This window comes from Mustela lutreola, chromosome 2 (genome assembly GCF_030435805.1).
Source record: "Mustela lutreola isolate mMusLut2 chromosome 2, mMusLut2.pri, whole genome shotgun sequence".
NCBI classification, from domain to species: domain Eukaryota; kingdom Metazoa; phylum Chordata; class Mammalia; order Carnivora; family Mustelidae; genus Mustela; species Mustela lutreola.
In genome coordinates this window covers 217,327,987-217,342,730 of record NC_081291.1, presented here as the reverse complement: position 1 = coordinate 217,342,730, position 14,744 = coordinate 217,327,987, and the positions used below count along the sequence as shown (strand labels likewise).

Sequence of the window (14,744 nt, the reverse complement as noted above, 5' to 3'; positions counted from 1 at the left end):
GTTTTCCAGAGAGGTTGCACCAGCTTGCATTCCCACCAACAGTGTAGGAGGGTTCCCCTTTCTCCGCATCCTCGCCAGCATCTGTCATTTCCTGACTTGTTGATTTTAGCCATTCTGACTGGTGTGAGGTGATATCACATTGTGGTTTTGATTTGTATTTCCCTGATGCCGAGTGATATGGAGCACATTTTCATGTGTCTGTTCGCCATCTGGATGTCTTCTTTGCAGAAATGTCTGTTCATGTCCTCTGCCCATTTCTTGATTGGATTATTTGTTCTTTGGGTGTTGAGTTTGCTAAGTTCTTTATAGATTCTGGACACTAGTCCTTTATCTGCTATGTCATTTGCAAATATCTTCTCCCATTCTATCAGTTGTCTTTTGATTTTGTTAACTGTTTCCTTTGCTGTGCAAAAGCTTTTGATCTTGATGAAATCCCAATAGTTCATTTTTACCCTTGCTTCCCTTGCCTTTTGCGTTGTTCCTAGGAAGATGTTGCTGCGGCTGAGGTCGAAGAGGTTGCTGCCTGTGTTCTCCTCAAGGATTTTGATGGATTCCTTTCGCACATTGAGGTCCTTCATCCATTTTGAGTCTATTTTCGTGTGTGGTGTAAGGAAATGGTCCAATTTCATTTTTCTGCATGTGGCTGTCCAATTTTCCCAGCACCATTTATTGAAGAGGCTGTCTTTTTTCCATTAGACATTCTTTCCTGCTTTGTCGAAGATTAGTTGACCATAGAGTTGAGAGTCTATTTCTGGGCTCTCTATTCTGTTCCATTGATCTATGGGTCTGTTTTTGTGCCAGTACCATGCTGTCTTGATGATGACAGCTTTGTAATAGAGCTTGAAGTCTGGGATTGTGATGCCACCAACGTTGGCTTTCTTTTTCAATATCCCTTTAGCTATTCGAGGTCTTTTCTGGTTCCATATAAATTTTAGAATTATTTGTTCCATTTCTTTGAAAAAGATGGATGGTACTTTGATAGGAATTGCATTAAATGTGTAGATTGCTTTAGGTAGCATAGACATTTTCACAATATTTATTCTTCCAATCCAGGAGCATGGAACATTTTTCCATTTCTTTGTGTCTTCCTCAATTTCTTTCATGAGTACTTTATAGTTTTCTGAGTATAGATTCTGTGTCTCTTTGGTTAGGTTTATTCCTAGGTATCTTATGGTTTTGGGTGCAATTATAAGTGGGATTGACTCCTTAATTTCCCTTTCTTCTGTCTTGCTGTTGGTGTAGAGAAATGCAACTGATTTCTGTGCATTGATTTTATATCCTGACACTTTACTGAATTCCTGTATAAGTTCTAGCAGTTTTGGAGTGGAGTCTTTTGGGTTTTCCACATATAGTATCATATCATCTGCGAAGAGTGATAATTTGACTTCTTCTTTGCCGATTTGGATGCCTTTAATTTCCTTTTGTTGTCTGATTGCTGAGGCTAGGACCTCTAGTACTATGTTGAATAGCAGTGGTGATAATGGACATCCCTACCGTGTTCCTGACCTTAGCGGAAAAGCTTTCAGTTTATCTCCATTGAGAATGATATTTGCGGTGGGTTTTTCATAGATGGCTTTGATGATATTGAGGTATGTGCCAGCCGAGACCAAGTTCACCTACCAAAGAGTGCGGTTTCAATACCAAGGAGAGCAGCAGAATTCTAGAGGAGGAGAAAGCAGAGCACGGAACTCATGGCTTTTTCCCTGTGATTTTTTTAAGTATTGCGGTTAATTTAATTTTTTTCTTTTTCATTTTTTGGTTTTTTTTTCTCACCTTCGGGTAAAATTTTTTTTTAACTGTTACCTTTTTCTTTTTTAACGATTTTTTACTAGTTTATCTAATACATATATTTTTTCTTTTTTATATTTTTCTTAGGTGTTTTCTTTTTTTAAAAATTCTTTTCTTTTTTTTTTTTCTTTTTTTTCTTTCTTCCTTTTTGAACCTCTTTTTATCCCCTTTCTCCCCCCCTCACAATTTGGGATCTCTTCTAATTTGGTTAAAGCATATTTTCCTGGGGTTGTTGCCACCCTTTTAGTATTTTACTTGCCCCTTCATATACTCTTCTCTGGACAAAATGACAAGACGGAAAAATTCAACACAAAAAAAAGAACAAGAGGCAGTACCGAAGGCTAGGGACCTAATCAATACAGACATTGGTAATATGTCAGATATAGAGTTCAGAATGACAATTCTCAAGGTTCTAGCCGGGCTCGAAAAAGGCATGGAAGATATTAGAGAAACCCTCTCGGGAGATATAAAAGCCCTTTCTGGAGAAATAAAAGAACTAAAATCTAACCAAGTTGAAATCAAAAAAGCTATTAATGAGGTGCAATCAAAAATGGAGGCTCTCACTGCTAGGATAAATGAGGCAGAAGAAAGAATTAGTGATATAGAAGACCAAATGACAGAGAATAAAGAAGCTGAGCAAAAGAGGGACAAACAGATACTGGACCACGAAGGGAGAATTCGAGAGAGAAGTGACACCATAAGACGAAACAACATTAGAATAATTGGGATTCCAGAAGAAGAAGAAAGAGAGAGGGGAGCAGAAGGTATACTGGAGAGAATTATTGGGGAGAATTTCCCCAATATGGCAAAGGGAACGAGCATCAAAATTCAGGAGGTTCAGAGAACGCCCCTCAAAATCAATAAGAATAGGCCCACACCCCATCACCTAATAGTAAAATTTACAAGTCTCAGTGACAAACAGAAAATCCTGAAAGCAGCCCGGGAAAAGAAGTCTGTAACATACAATGGTAAAAATATTAGATTGGCAGCTGACTTATCCACAGAGACCTGGCAGGCCAGAAAGAGCTGGCATGATATTTTCAGAGCACTAAACGAGAAAAACATGCAGCCCAGAATACTATATCCAGCTAGGCTATCATTGAAAATAGAAGGAGAGATTAAAAGCTTTCAGGACAAACAACAACTAAAAGAATTTGCAAACACCAAACCAGCTCTACAGGAAATCTTGAAAGGGGTCCTCTAAGCAAAGAGAGAGCCTACAAGTGGTAGATCAGAAAGGAACAGAGACCATATACAGTAACAGTCACCTTACAGGCAAAATAATGGCACTAAATTCATATCTCTCAATAGTTACCCTGAATGTTAATGGGCTAAATGCCCCTGTCAAAAGACACAGGGTATCAGAATGGATAAAAAAACAAAACCCATCTATATGTTGCCTCCAAGAAACTCATTTTAAGCCCAAAGACACCTCCAGATTTAAAGTGAGGGGGTGGAAAAGAATTTACCATGCTAATGGACATCAGAAGAAAGAAGGAGTGGCAATCCTTATATCAGATCAATTAGATTTTAAGCCAAAGACTATAATAAGAGATGAGGAAGGACACTATATCATACTCAAAGGGTCTGTCCAACAAGAAGATTTAACAATTTTAAATATCTATGCCCCCACCGTGGGAGCAGCCAACTATATAAACCAATTAATAACAAAATCAAAGAAACACATCAACAATAATACAATAATAGTAGGGGACTTTAACACTCCCCTCACTGAAATGGACAGATCATCCAAGCAAAAGATCAGCAAGGAAATAAAGGCCTTAAACGACACACTGGACCAGATGGACATCACAGATATATTCAGAACATTTCATCCCAAAGCAACAGAATACACATTCTTCTCTAGTGCACATGGAACATTCTCCAGAATAGATCACATCCTCGGTCCTAAATCAGGACTCAACCGGTATCAAAAGATTGGGATCATTCCCTGCATATTTTCAGACACAATGCTCTAAAGCTAGAACTCAACCACAAAAGGAAGTTTGAAAAGAACCAAAATACATGGAAACTAAACAGCATCCTTCTAAAGAATGAATGGGTCAACTGGGAAATTAAAAAAGAATTGAAAAAAATCATGGAAACAAATGATAATGAAAATACAACGGCTCAAAATCTGTGGGACACAACAAAGGCAGTCCTGAGAGGAAAATATATAGCGGTACAAGCCTTTCTCAAGAAACAAGAAAGGTCTCAGGTACACAATCTAACCCTACACCTAAAGGAGCTGGAGAAAGAACAAGAAAGAAACCCTAAGCCTAGCAGGAGAAGAGAAATCATAAAGATCAGAGCAGAAATCAATGAAATAGAAACCAAAAAAACAATAGAACAAATCAACGAAAGTAGGAGCTGGTTCTTTGAAAGAATTAATAAAATTGATAAACCCCTGGCCAGACTTATCAAAAAGAAAAGAGAAAGGACCCAAATAAATAAAATCATGAATGAAAGAGGAGAGATCACAACTAACACCAAAGAAATACAAACTATTATAAGAACATACTATGAGCAACTCTACGGCAATAAATTTGACAATCTGGAAGAAATGGATGTATTCCTAGAAACATATAAACTACCACAACTGAACCAGGAAGAAATAGAAAGCCTGAACAGACCCATAACCAGTAAGGAGATTGAAACAGTCATTAAAAATCTCCAAAGAAATAAAAGCCCAGGGCCAGACGGCTTCCCGGGGGAATTCTACCAAACATTTAAAGAAGAACTAATTCCTATTCTCCTAAAACTGTTCCAAAAAATAGAAATGGAAGGAAAACTTCCAAACTCATTTTATGAGGCCAGCATCACCTTGATCCCAAAACCAGACAAGGATCCCACCAGAAAAGAGAGCTATGGACCAATATCCCTGATGAACACAGATGAGTCTGGCACTTAACTGACTGAGCCACCTAGGTGCCCCGAAGGTAAAATCTTTTAAAATCTCACTGTAACACCCCAAGTGAGAGATAATAAGGATGATGGTGGTAACAGTAGGGATGATAAAAAGAAACAAGAGAAACTGTAAAGGAAGAGGACGTATGAGAAACCATGAGTCTAAGTAGAATGAAGACATAAAGTAGAGGTTGACAGAATTAAAGATAGGTTTCTACTTTCAAAGAATAGCTAAAAATCCCCTTAGCAAAAAAGGAGAGCACAGAAGATGTACTAATCTAGGACATGAAAAAAGGATGTTAACCTAGATTCGGATGTTAAATAAATCTACGAATAAACAATAAAATATGTGAGAACTCTGTAATTCAGACCCTGCAGTCCTTTTGATGGGACACGGCAGAAATTTACAAGTGTTTGACAGAGACTAAAAGTCAAAGGAATAAAAATACTCAGTGAATTCAAACAGCTTTCCACATAACGAGTTATAAAGGAACAACATGCTTCTAAGCCATATTTCTCTGTACAACAGGCACTTGGATTCTAGCACAGATTAGCACAGTGTGCTATGCTCCTCAAAGCAGCCTTTCCCAGTATGGGCAACTCCCACCCTATTCCAAAAGTCTGCTGAACACTCGATTGGCTGTCACTTAGAATGCACTTCCCCATGAAAAGCCATGTTAGAAATGTCAGTTAAACGTCCACCAATTCCTTCCAGGAAGCTCCTGGCTATAATGGTAAACCGGATACATGGAGGGCTATAGAGTTAATGGGGCAAGTCCCCAGACCACGAAGAGTCTGTGTAAAACCGTCTTAACCCTGGAGAGAGAGAGGTGGGGCAGGGAAGGCAAAGAGGAGCGTGCAGAATCTCCTCTGAAATCGGCTTGAAAAGATTCATGTCTGTCTGCAGTAGCTTCTCTCTTTTGACATTCATTCTGTCTTCCAAGGGCCCCTCTCCCACACCAAGTTTCACCTGAGCCCTCATTTAAGCACCCGAGCCAGGGCATGCCCACCTTCCAAGCGCGTACTTAAACGTCTTTCCTCACTTCATGTCTCTCAGCATTCAGAGCACCTGACTACACTAAGGGATTCCGAAGAATCCCCTCAGCTTGCCTAGAAGTGTTCACACTTCACTTTTCAGCTCAGTGACTATCTAACGTAGTCTGCATACATTTGGCAAGTCCAATAGTTTCTGTTCGCTTTTTAGAATAAACGTGGTGTTTCTGGCCGGTCACAGGGGCATTTGGGTTGAGATAACCACCAGAATTTCCAGCAGTGTGACAAACACAAGTGAAAACCTGTACTTTGAAGCAGAAGTAGTTACCCTTCCCCAGATGGTTAGGTAAAACACCGTGTTGAGACCCAGCCTTCCTTGTTAGCTTTCTTATGCAGGTGCTGCTTTCTGAAACTTCTTCTGAACCTATACATTCTCTCAAAGTTTTACATCATTTTTCAAAATGTCCATTCGATATTGGCAGGGGTATAGGTGGGTCACATGCTTGTAAATACACATCATTTACAAGTAAAACATTCTCTATATTAACATTTCTAATAATATGGGAATCGGAATAGAGCAATGTTTGTAAGAAACAAGTTTAAATTTCAGTATTTTCTAGTTTGAATTCTACTAATATCAACAACTGCTGAGAATGTGACCAGGTTACTGAGGATATAGGTTTGGATACAGAAATTGGGGGCTTTCTCCCTCAAAGAGGATGGTGTACCTGAGGCCAACCTACACGGACTCTGTGGGAAGTGATGGTCTTCCAGCCAAAGACAACCCCGACTTAGATAAAGGACATTTCTCCCTCTTAAGCCTTAGATGCCAAGGTCTGTGATGATCCTGGGTGACAGATTTGCTAACAGTCCAGGTCCTTCAAGACTTCCAAGTCCTACCGCAGGGGTAGGGTTGATTTCATTAGCTTTGAGATGCACAGGCCAACTGTTTTTAGGCAGCAGAGGTTCGATGACATTTCAGTGACATTCCTTCTGGCATGGGGACAGTTTTACTCACATTTTCCTTGCTGCTACACTGTGAATCACTGAATCATTACTGTCACTGGGGTGACTACCATGTCTATTCTACTTACAAAATCCTGTCTTGCACCTGGTTCAATTCTACTACCATGACCAATGTCCATACGCAAACCCTGCTGCTGGTAACCCAGCTGACCTTGCTTCTCACCTATGCTGAGCTTCCAACGAGCCAACGAGTTCACCTCAGATTTAGCCCCTTGGCCAGGAGATGATGTATAACCAAAAGGTTACAGTAGGGCACAAGAACCTACTCGGCAGCAAGTACCAAAAGGAGTTCAGTATTAAAAGGCACAAAATACACACACACACACAGCTCAGCCACAGAAGATGCTGTATGAGTTCATCTGCTGTCTGAACTAACCGCCCTTTAACAACACAGCTGCCTCACAATGCTGTCAGAGACTGTCTCTGACTACATGAAAGACAAGGATCTGAATCCTTTTCTTTGAAACACTGAAAGAAAAGAAAAAACAGACTATACACAACTGCATCTTCTATATGCACAGCTTATTGACATAAACAATTTCCGATGGCTTTTTTCCTCAATGGGAAAATATCTGGTTTCCATACCTCTTTTTCTTTTTTCTTTTTATACCTCTTTTTCTTAAACCTCAACTTTGTTCCAAAATAAACAACTGAGGTACCCTTGACTGTGTATGTGTGTGTGATATGTGTATATACACATATATATACACACATATATATATATACATATACATATACATATATACACATATATATACACATATATATACACATATCACACACACATACATGATAAAGTTTAAATAAATAAATGTGTGTGTGTGTGTGTGTATATATATATATATAGATTAAATAAATATAGTTATAAAGACAAAATAGGGGCACCTGGGTGGCCCAGTTTATTAAGCATCTGCCTTTGGTTCAGGTCATGATCCCAGGGTCCTGGAATCAAGTCCTGAGTCAGGCTCCCTGCTCAGCAGGGAGTCTGCTTCTCCTTCTACCCATCCCTGCTGCTGGTGATCTCGCTCAAATAAATAAAATCTTTTTAAAAAAATAAAAGACAGAATAGAAAGATTGTTAAGTTGGTAAAGAAAACAGAATAAAAAGATAAAATGGTAATATAAACCTAGGAGTGAGAACAATATAAAAATGAATGGCATGGGGAACCTGGGTTGTTCAGTTGATTGGACAGCTGACTCTTGGCTTCAGTTCAGGTCATTATCTTGGGTTGTGGGATTAGCCCTGTGTCAGGCTCCACACAAAGTGCGGAGTCTGCTGAAGATTCTCTTTCCCTCCCCCTTGCCCCTTGCGCCACTTGTGTGTGTGCACTCTCCCTATCTTTAAAATAAATAAATAAATAAATAAAAATCTTAAAAAACAAAAATGAGTGGCATAAGGCCCTAACCATTCTTAAAATAGCTTAAAACCTTTCTGGCAGATAAAGTCAGAGGAAATACAGTGAGCTACAGTCACAAAGTAAAAACAAATCTGCTGCACAGAGAAGCCCAGGTAGTGAAAGCAGAGCGAAATGACTTCTCAGGGTCTCATAAAGAGGATGCTTCATAAAAGTCCCAGAAGTCCAGCACAAAGCTCAGCTTATCTTTTGTTAATTCTTAATTTAAATTCAATTTAGTTAACATATACTGTACTATCAGTTTCAGAGATCAAATTTAGTGATTCATCAGTTGCATACAGTTGCATACGTGCTCATTCTATCACGTGCCCTCCTATTAAGGCATTAACTCATCACCCAGTTACCCCATTCCCCCAACCACCACCCTTCCAGCAACCCTCAGTTTGTCCTCTATACTTAAGAATCTCTTATGGTGGGCGCCTAGGTGGCTCAGTGGGTTAAGCCACTGCCTTCGGCTCAGGTCATGATCTCAGGGTCCTGGGATCGAGTCCCGCATCGGGCTTTCTGCTCAGCAGGGAGCCTGCTTCCTCCTCTCTCTCTCTGCCTGCCTCTCTGCCTACTTGTGATCTCTCTCTGCCAAATAAATAAATAAAATCTTAAAAAAAAAATCTCTTATGGTCTGTCCACCTCTCTGATTTCGTTGTTTTATTTCCTTCCCTTCTTCTATATTCATCTGTTCAGTTTTTTAAGTTCCACATATGAATGAGGTCACATGGTATGTCTTTCTCTAACTTACTTCACTAAGCATAATACCCTCTAGGCTCCATCCATGTCGTTGCAAATGGCAAGATTTCATTCTTTTTTTTTTTTTTTTAAGATTTTATTTATTTATTTGACAGACAGATCACAAGCAGGCAGAGAGGCAGGCAGAGAGAGAGAGAGAGAGAGAGAGGGAAGCAGGCTCCCTGCTGAGCAGAGAGCCGGATGCAGGACTCAATCCCAGGACCCTGAGATCATGACCTGAGCCGAAGGCAGCGGCTTAACCCACTGAGCCACCCAGGCGCCCCAGATTTCATTCTTTTTAATGGCTGATGAATATTCCATTATAAATATATAAACACACACACACACATATATATATGCATACGCATATATATACCCCCCATCTTCTTTAGCCATTCCTCTGTTGATGGACATCTGGTCTCTTTCAATAGTTAGGTTATTGTGGACGTTGCTGCTATAAACACTGGAGTGCATGTGCACCTTCGAATCACTACATTTGTATCCTTTGGATAAATACCTAGCGGTGTAATTGCTGGGTCATAGGGTAGCTCTATTTTTTTAACTTTTTGAAGAACCTCCATGCTGTTTTCCAGAGTGGCTGTACCAGCTTACATTCCCACCAACAGTGTAGGAGGGTTCCCCTTTCTCTGAATCCTTGCCAGCATCTGTTGTTTCCTGAGTTGTTAATTTTAGCCATTCTGACTATTGTGAGGTGGTATCTCATTGTGGTTTTTATTTGTATTTCCCTGATGCCGAGTGATATTGAGCATTTTTCATGTGTCTGTTGGCCATTTGTATGTCTTCTTTAGAGGGGGGCATCTAATAAATTTTGTCAAATGAAATACTGGATAATATCCTCAACAACATACTAGCAAAAAATCAAACAATTTTCACAGAATGTGCAGGCCTGATGTTCTCTGATGTAAGAGGACACAAAATATGGTGACCCCAGATATGTGAGCAAGCACAGCCAAGAACAACAGAGCCCCAGCTGACCAGCCAAGCCCAACTGGGATAACCTAACCTACAGACTCACACCCTTGATGTTTACTGTCTATGTCACTGAGGTTTTGTAGGCGGTTGCTACTCACATTATTATATGGCAATGATTCACTGCTGCACCTATCCTGCTCACAAAGTGCTGAGAAAGGTTTTTCAACTGCCTGTGGAATTGACATTCTTTCTTTTTTCTTTTTTTAATTTCTTTTCAGCATAACAGTATTTATTGTTTTTGCACCACACCCAGTGCTCCATGCAATCCGTGCCCTCTCCAATACCCACTAACTGGTTCCCCCAGCCTCCCACCCCCCGCCCCTTCAAAACCTTCAGATTGTTTTTCAGAGTCCATAGTTTCTCATGGTTCACATCCCCTTCCAATTTCCCTCAATTTTCTTCTCCTCTCCATCTCCCCTTGTCTTAAGGGAAGACAAAAGCAAGGGACCTAGAGCCTGACACTAACTATTCTGCCACTCAGTACTGTCATGACTTCGAACAAGCTGCATTAACTGATCCTGCCTCCATTTCCTGAACAGTAAAGTGGAGACAATACTAGTGTACTATACTATAGCACTAGTATACTCTGACTGTTTGAGATGAAATCAAATAATTCATGTAAGAAATTTACAATTGAGTATGACACATAATGAGCTCCATAAACATTAGACTAAAAAAAAAGCTGAACCTGGCAAAGATTGTGACTGAATAGAAGAACCCCACCACTACACAGATGTGGGCTGAAAAATTTTTGGCAAGCAGGACCCAAGATTCTGTTTTAATATAAATATAGGACAAAGTTCCAAAATTCTTCTCCATAAATTATTCTAGCCAAAATTATTTTGATTGTTTCTAGAGCTGAAGTGAACTTAAATACTTAGCTATAAGAAAATCTCATTAAAGCACCTTAAGAATGCACGTCCTAGGGGAGATGAGGAATGACTGCTAAATGGGTACAGGGTTTCTTTTTGGTGCTATGAAATGGTTCTGGAACAAGACAGTGGTAATGGTCATACAACGTTGTGAGTCTACTGAAAACCACCGAGTTACAGACTTCATAATGGTTAGAATGGTGAATTTTATCTTAATAAACTAAAAGAACATATGCTCTCGAACCAATACTGTAATCAGTTACAATCTGTCAGTTTTAAGTTAAAGGTACATTAAAAACAACAGGAAACTCTGCCTTTAGACATGTATTCTCCTCTGACAGAATAGATAACCGGCCTAAATATCTATGGAGGCCTTTCCTAGCTCATAATAATGAAACCCCGTTAGCTATTTAAAATAGTTAGCTCAGATTTTATTGGTGCTTTTTATGTGCTAAGCACTGTTCAATTGCTATGTAAACAGTTTTTCTCAGTAGGGGCCGGAGTGGATGTCAAGTGGGACGATTCTTCCTTCTACTCTACTGGTATCTCTGGACAACCCCACCCTTTTCCAACCACCCCTGTGAGTCTCACAAACCTATGACGTAGAGGCTGTATTACTAATGAGGAAACTGAGGGTCAAAGAGATTGAGTAAAATAAGATCACAAAGGTATTAGATGGTAATGCTGGAGTTCAACCTAGGCAGCCTGACTGAGGCCTGGGCTTGCCTATCTCCTCTCTACAATGTGAAGAAATGTTGCATCCAATACATTCAGTATGTAGTATGTAGGAAGCAATTTTCAAGTAAAAGTATTATCTGATAACCTCAGTGACTAGAGAATCAAAAGGCCAGGGAGAGATCAATAAAAGCCCCCAAATTTCTTTTTATGTTTATAAAAGATTCCTCCACAAGCTAATTATGAACATAATTGTGATTAATAAAGAAATGGCCACAGTTCCATCTCATCTGCTCCTATGTGGACACCACCTAAAAACTCAGATGAGCAACTTATCCTGATATCATAATTTATATGGGAAGTCTAACAATTTAACAGGCCTGAAAGTTGGGGACCAAATAATGGCTCTTTTTAAAAACAGACTGACTACATGCTTAAGAACCACCACCTGAAAGCAGACCCAGAGCCTCAGTGAAGGTAAAGAAAACGAATCAGAAGTCCAGTCCCAGTCAGAGCTGGGACTCCTTAGCAGCCCTCCTCCCTGGGCACCTGATTAGCTGTGAATTTCTTGGTCATGTGTAGAAAGTGTACGAAGATGCCTTGATAAACCGTACAAATACAGGACCCAGTCAGACCAGCAGTTTATAAAGCTAGACAAATCTCTGCCAGAGGGAAGGAAACCTCACTCATCAGACGCCCACCTTCACTGGCAGTCTGAAAATCTGCTCTCCTCACTTCATCGGGTGGCCACAGGCATTCTTATACAAACTTAGTAAAACTGAATTTTACTGAGGCAATAGAAAGTTTATAAAAATACTGTATCTTGTTAAGCCCCCCAGGTAGCTTATTAGTGTTCTACAGTCACTGTGCAGGGTTTTATTTTTGCTTATTTTCTCTTCTCCCAATTAGGAAGATCTCATTCAACCAGGCAACTGATCAAAAGTCTGGTTCCTTCTAATTCCTCCCATCCTTCAAATCTCCCCAGTCCCATCCCAAGTGAAAACAAGTTATACGGGAATGTTATAACTATTACAACAGGAATGTTATAACAGTTACCTTTACAAACTGACCCTTTTCTGTACTTAAATCTCAATAAATGAATTTTCTTATTAAGGTGCTACCAAGCAAACTTTCTTCTATTTAATATTGTACCCCAGCTACTGACCAGACTTCTGGAACAAATTCTTCCTTTTTTGTTTTTAACTTAAGTGTAGTTGACACACATGTTGTATTCGCTTCAGGTGTACAAGATAGTAGACACTGCTTACCACAGTAAGTGTAAATCCTTCCTTTCTTATATTAACTAACATCCATTTGTTACATCTACACAAAAGACCTCAGTTTTAAAAAAGAACACACTATGATTCCCTTATATCTTTAATTCCGTTTCCCTACGAGTTTAATCTGGCCTTGCCACTAATTAGTATTACTCCAATAGCCAGTTACATATAACTATAATCCATCTTAGCTAATGGAACTCAAAACCAGCAGACTCAAACAATATGGTCTAAATGGTTTCACAGATCTAATATGCCTAAGCTCCATGTGTTAATCTCACACTTCCTTAATTATAAGGTGAAGACAGTAGTAGGAATAGTAGTAACAATGGCAGGCAATACTTAACAGAGCCCCCTATAATGCACCAGGCAGTTTTAAGAACTTTACAAGTATTAATCTAACCCCAAGAAATGGGAGCTATTATCACCCAAATTTTTCAAATAAGAAACGAAAGCACAAAGAAGTTAGATAACTTGCCCCGGATGAGACTAGTATGGAACCTGGCTTCATCCGAACCTAGTCAGTCTGATCCCAAGACTTCCACTATGAACCACTAATGCTATATCACCTCTCAGTATAAGCAAGGATAAACTCAAAACTTAAGTCACCACAAAACTGGTTTAGTTAATGAAACAAACTGAACTATAAATAAATGAAAACCCAGATTCACAGCCCTTTTCTTAAATAGCAACACGTAGAGCTTCTGAAACACCAAAAACAAAAACACTACCACTTGAATATGTCATAGAGAAATTTAAATAGGCATCATTAACAAAAAATCCTCTGTTCAGCCAACAATGCTCTTGATCATGCCACATGCTACTATGGAGAAGTTTCAGACAGGATTACCTTGTTTTCTTCTATGTTCCTTTTCAACTTTTCTTCCAGATCCCTGGTCTCTTCTGAGCCCTTGAGTTTTCTCTGCTCATAATTTTCGCATGCCTCCTTAAGCTGCTCCTGTAAAACCTGGTACTCCTTCTCAATCTGTAAAATATCTCCCTAAAGGTAAATTACAAAATTATCTATTAAAAATAGTTTAAAATACCTATTTCTGATCTTGTTCTGAACAGTCTCTTAAACAGAGGAGAATGAAAGGCGGATGAAAATTTACAAGAGAAATGTTATGATAATTCATTTTTACTCACATGTTGTGCCTCAAAAGGATCATATGGTTCAGTATTGACTTCTTGATGTGTGACATTCCAGGACACCTTTGGGGCAAAACAAACACTTAAATTTACCTCAATTGCTCTAGTAAAATAAATCTACCATGTAATGACATTTTAAGACATGCCCCCAATTTTTTCAAGGGTTGTTTTTTTTTTTTGACAATTTTAATAATGTTTTACACTTCCTACAAATACTTGTAATAGGAAAGAGCTACATGTAGAATTGGTAAAAACAAAAAAGAATTTGGTTCATTACTCTAAAGTTCTTTAAGATTTTATTTATTTGAAAGAGAGAGCCTTTGAGAGTAGGAGAGAGTGAGTAGAAACAAGAAAGTTGAGCAGGGGGAGGGGCACAGAGAGAAGTTGGCTCCCTGCTGAGCAGGGAGCCCAATGTGGGGCTCCATTCCAGGACCCTGGGATCATGACCTGAACGAAAGGCAGCTGCTTAACCGAAGGAGCCACCTAGGTGCCCCTTAACATGTTCTTTCAAAGCTTTCTTAGAAAACAAAAATGTAATGAGGAGGGGGATAATCCAACAAACAGTTAATGAATTCATACCCCATAGAGTGAACTACAGGAGAATGTCAATTTAGTCTATGCTTGTCAGGAACTTTTATTTTCATCTCTCATTTCTCTCCACCTGTGTTTTTTTTTGTTTTGTTTTGTTTTTTTGTTTTTTAATTCCCTCATTCTCCTCTCCTGTTTTGGTAGGAGAAACTGGTCACACATATAGCCCAGACTCTGCTTTTTTGGGCTGCCTGTGCAAAAAGCACATTTCCCTTAATTCTCCATGCAGTAAGTCTTGTGGGGCAAGCACCCCAAGAAAGGAGGCTTCCTGGGTCCAGCAGGACCTGCCTGGATGGGCGAGCGGATGCTTCAATGTTGGGCTTCAATGTTAGGACATGC

The 14,744-nt window shown here is 39.4% G+C and overlaps 1 protein-coding gene across 1 annotated transcript in view; it reads right to left on the bottom strand.

The window, feature by feature from the left end:
- The window catches only part of TTC3 (tetratricopeptide repeat domain 3), a 135,865-nt gene that overhangs the window by 24,578 nt on the left and 96,543 nt on the right, over positions 1-14,744 (bottom strand). The window contains exons 34-35 of the mRNA XM_059164710.1: positions 13,815-13,880; positions 13,519-13,668 (exon numbers count right to left, since the gene is read on the bottom strand). Of these exons, the coding sequence (XP_059020693.1) occupies positions 13,519-13,668; positions 13,815-13,880 (216 nt within the window). The remainder of the gene's footprint in view (positions 1-13,518; positions 13,669-13,814; positions 13,881-14,744) is intronic.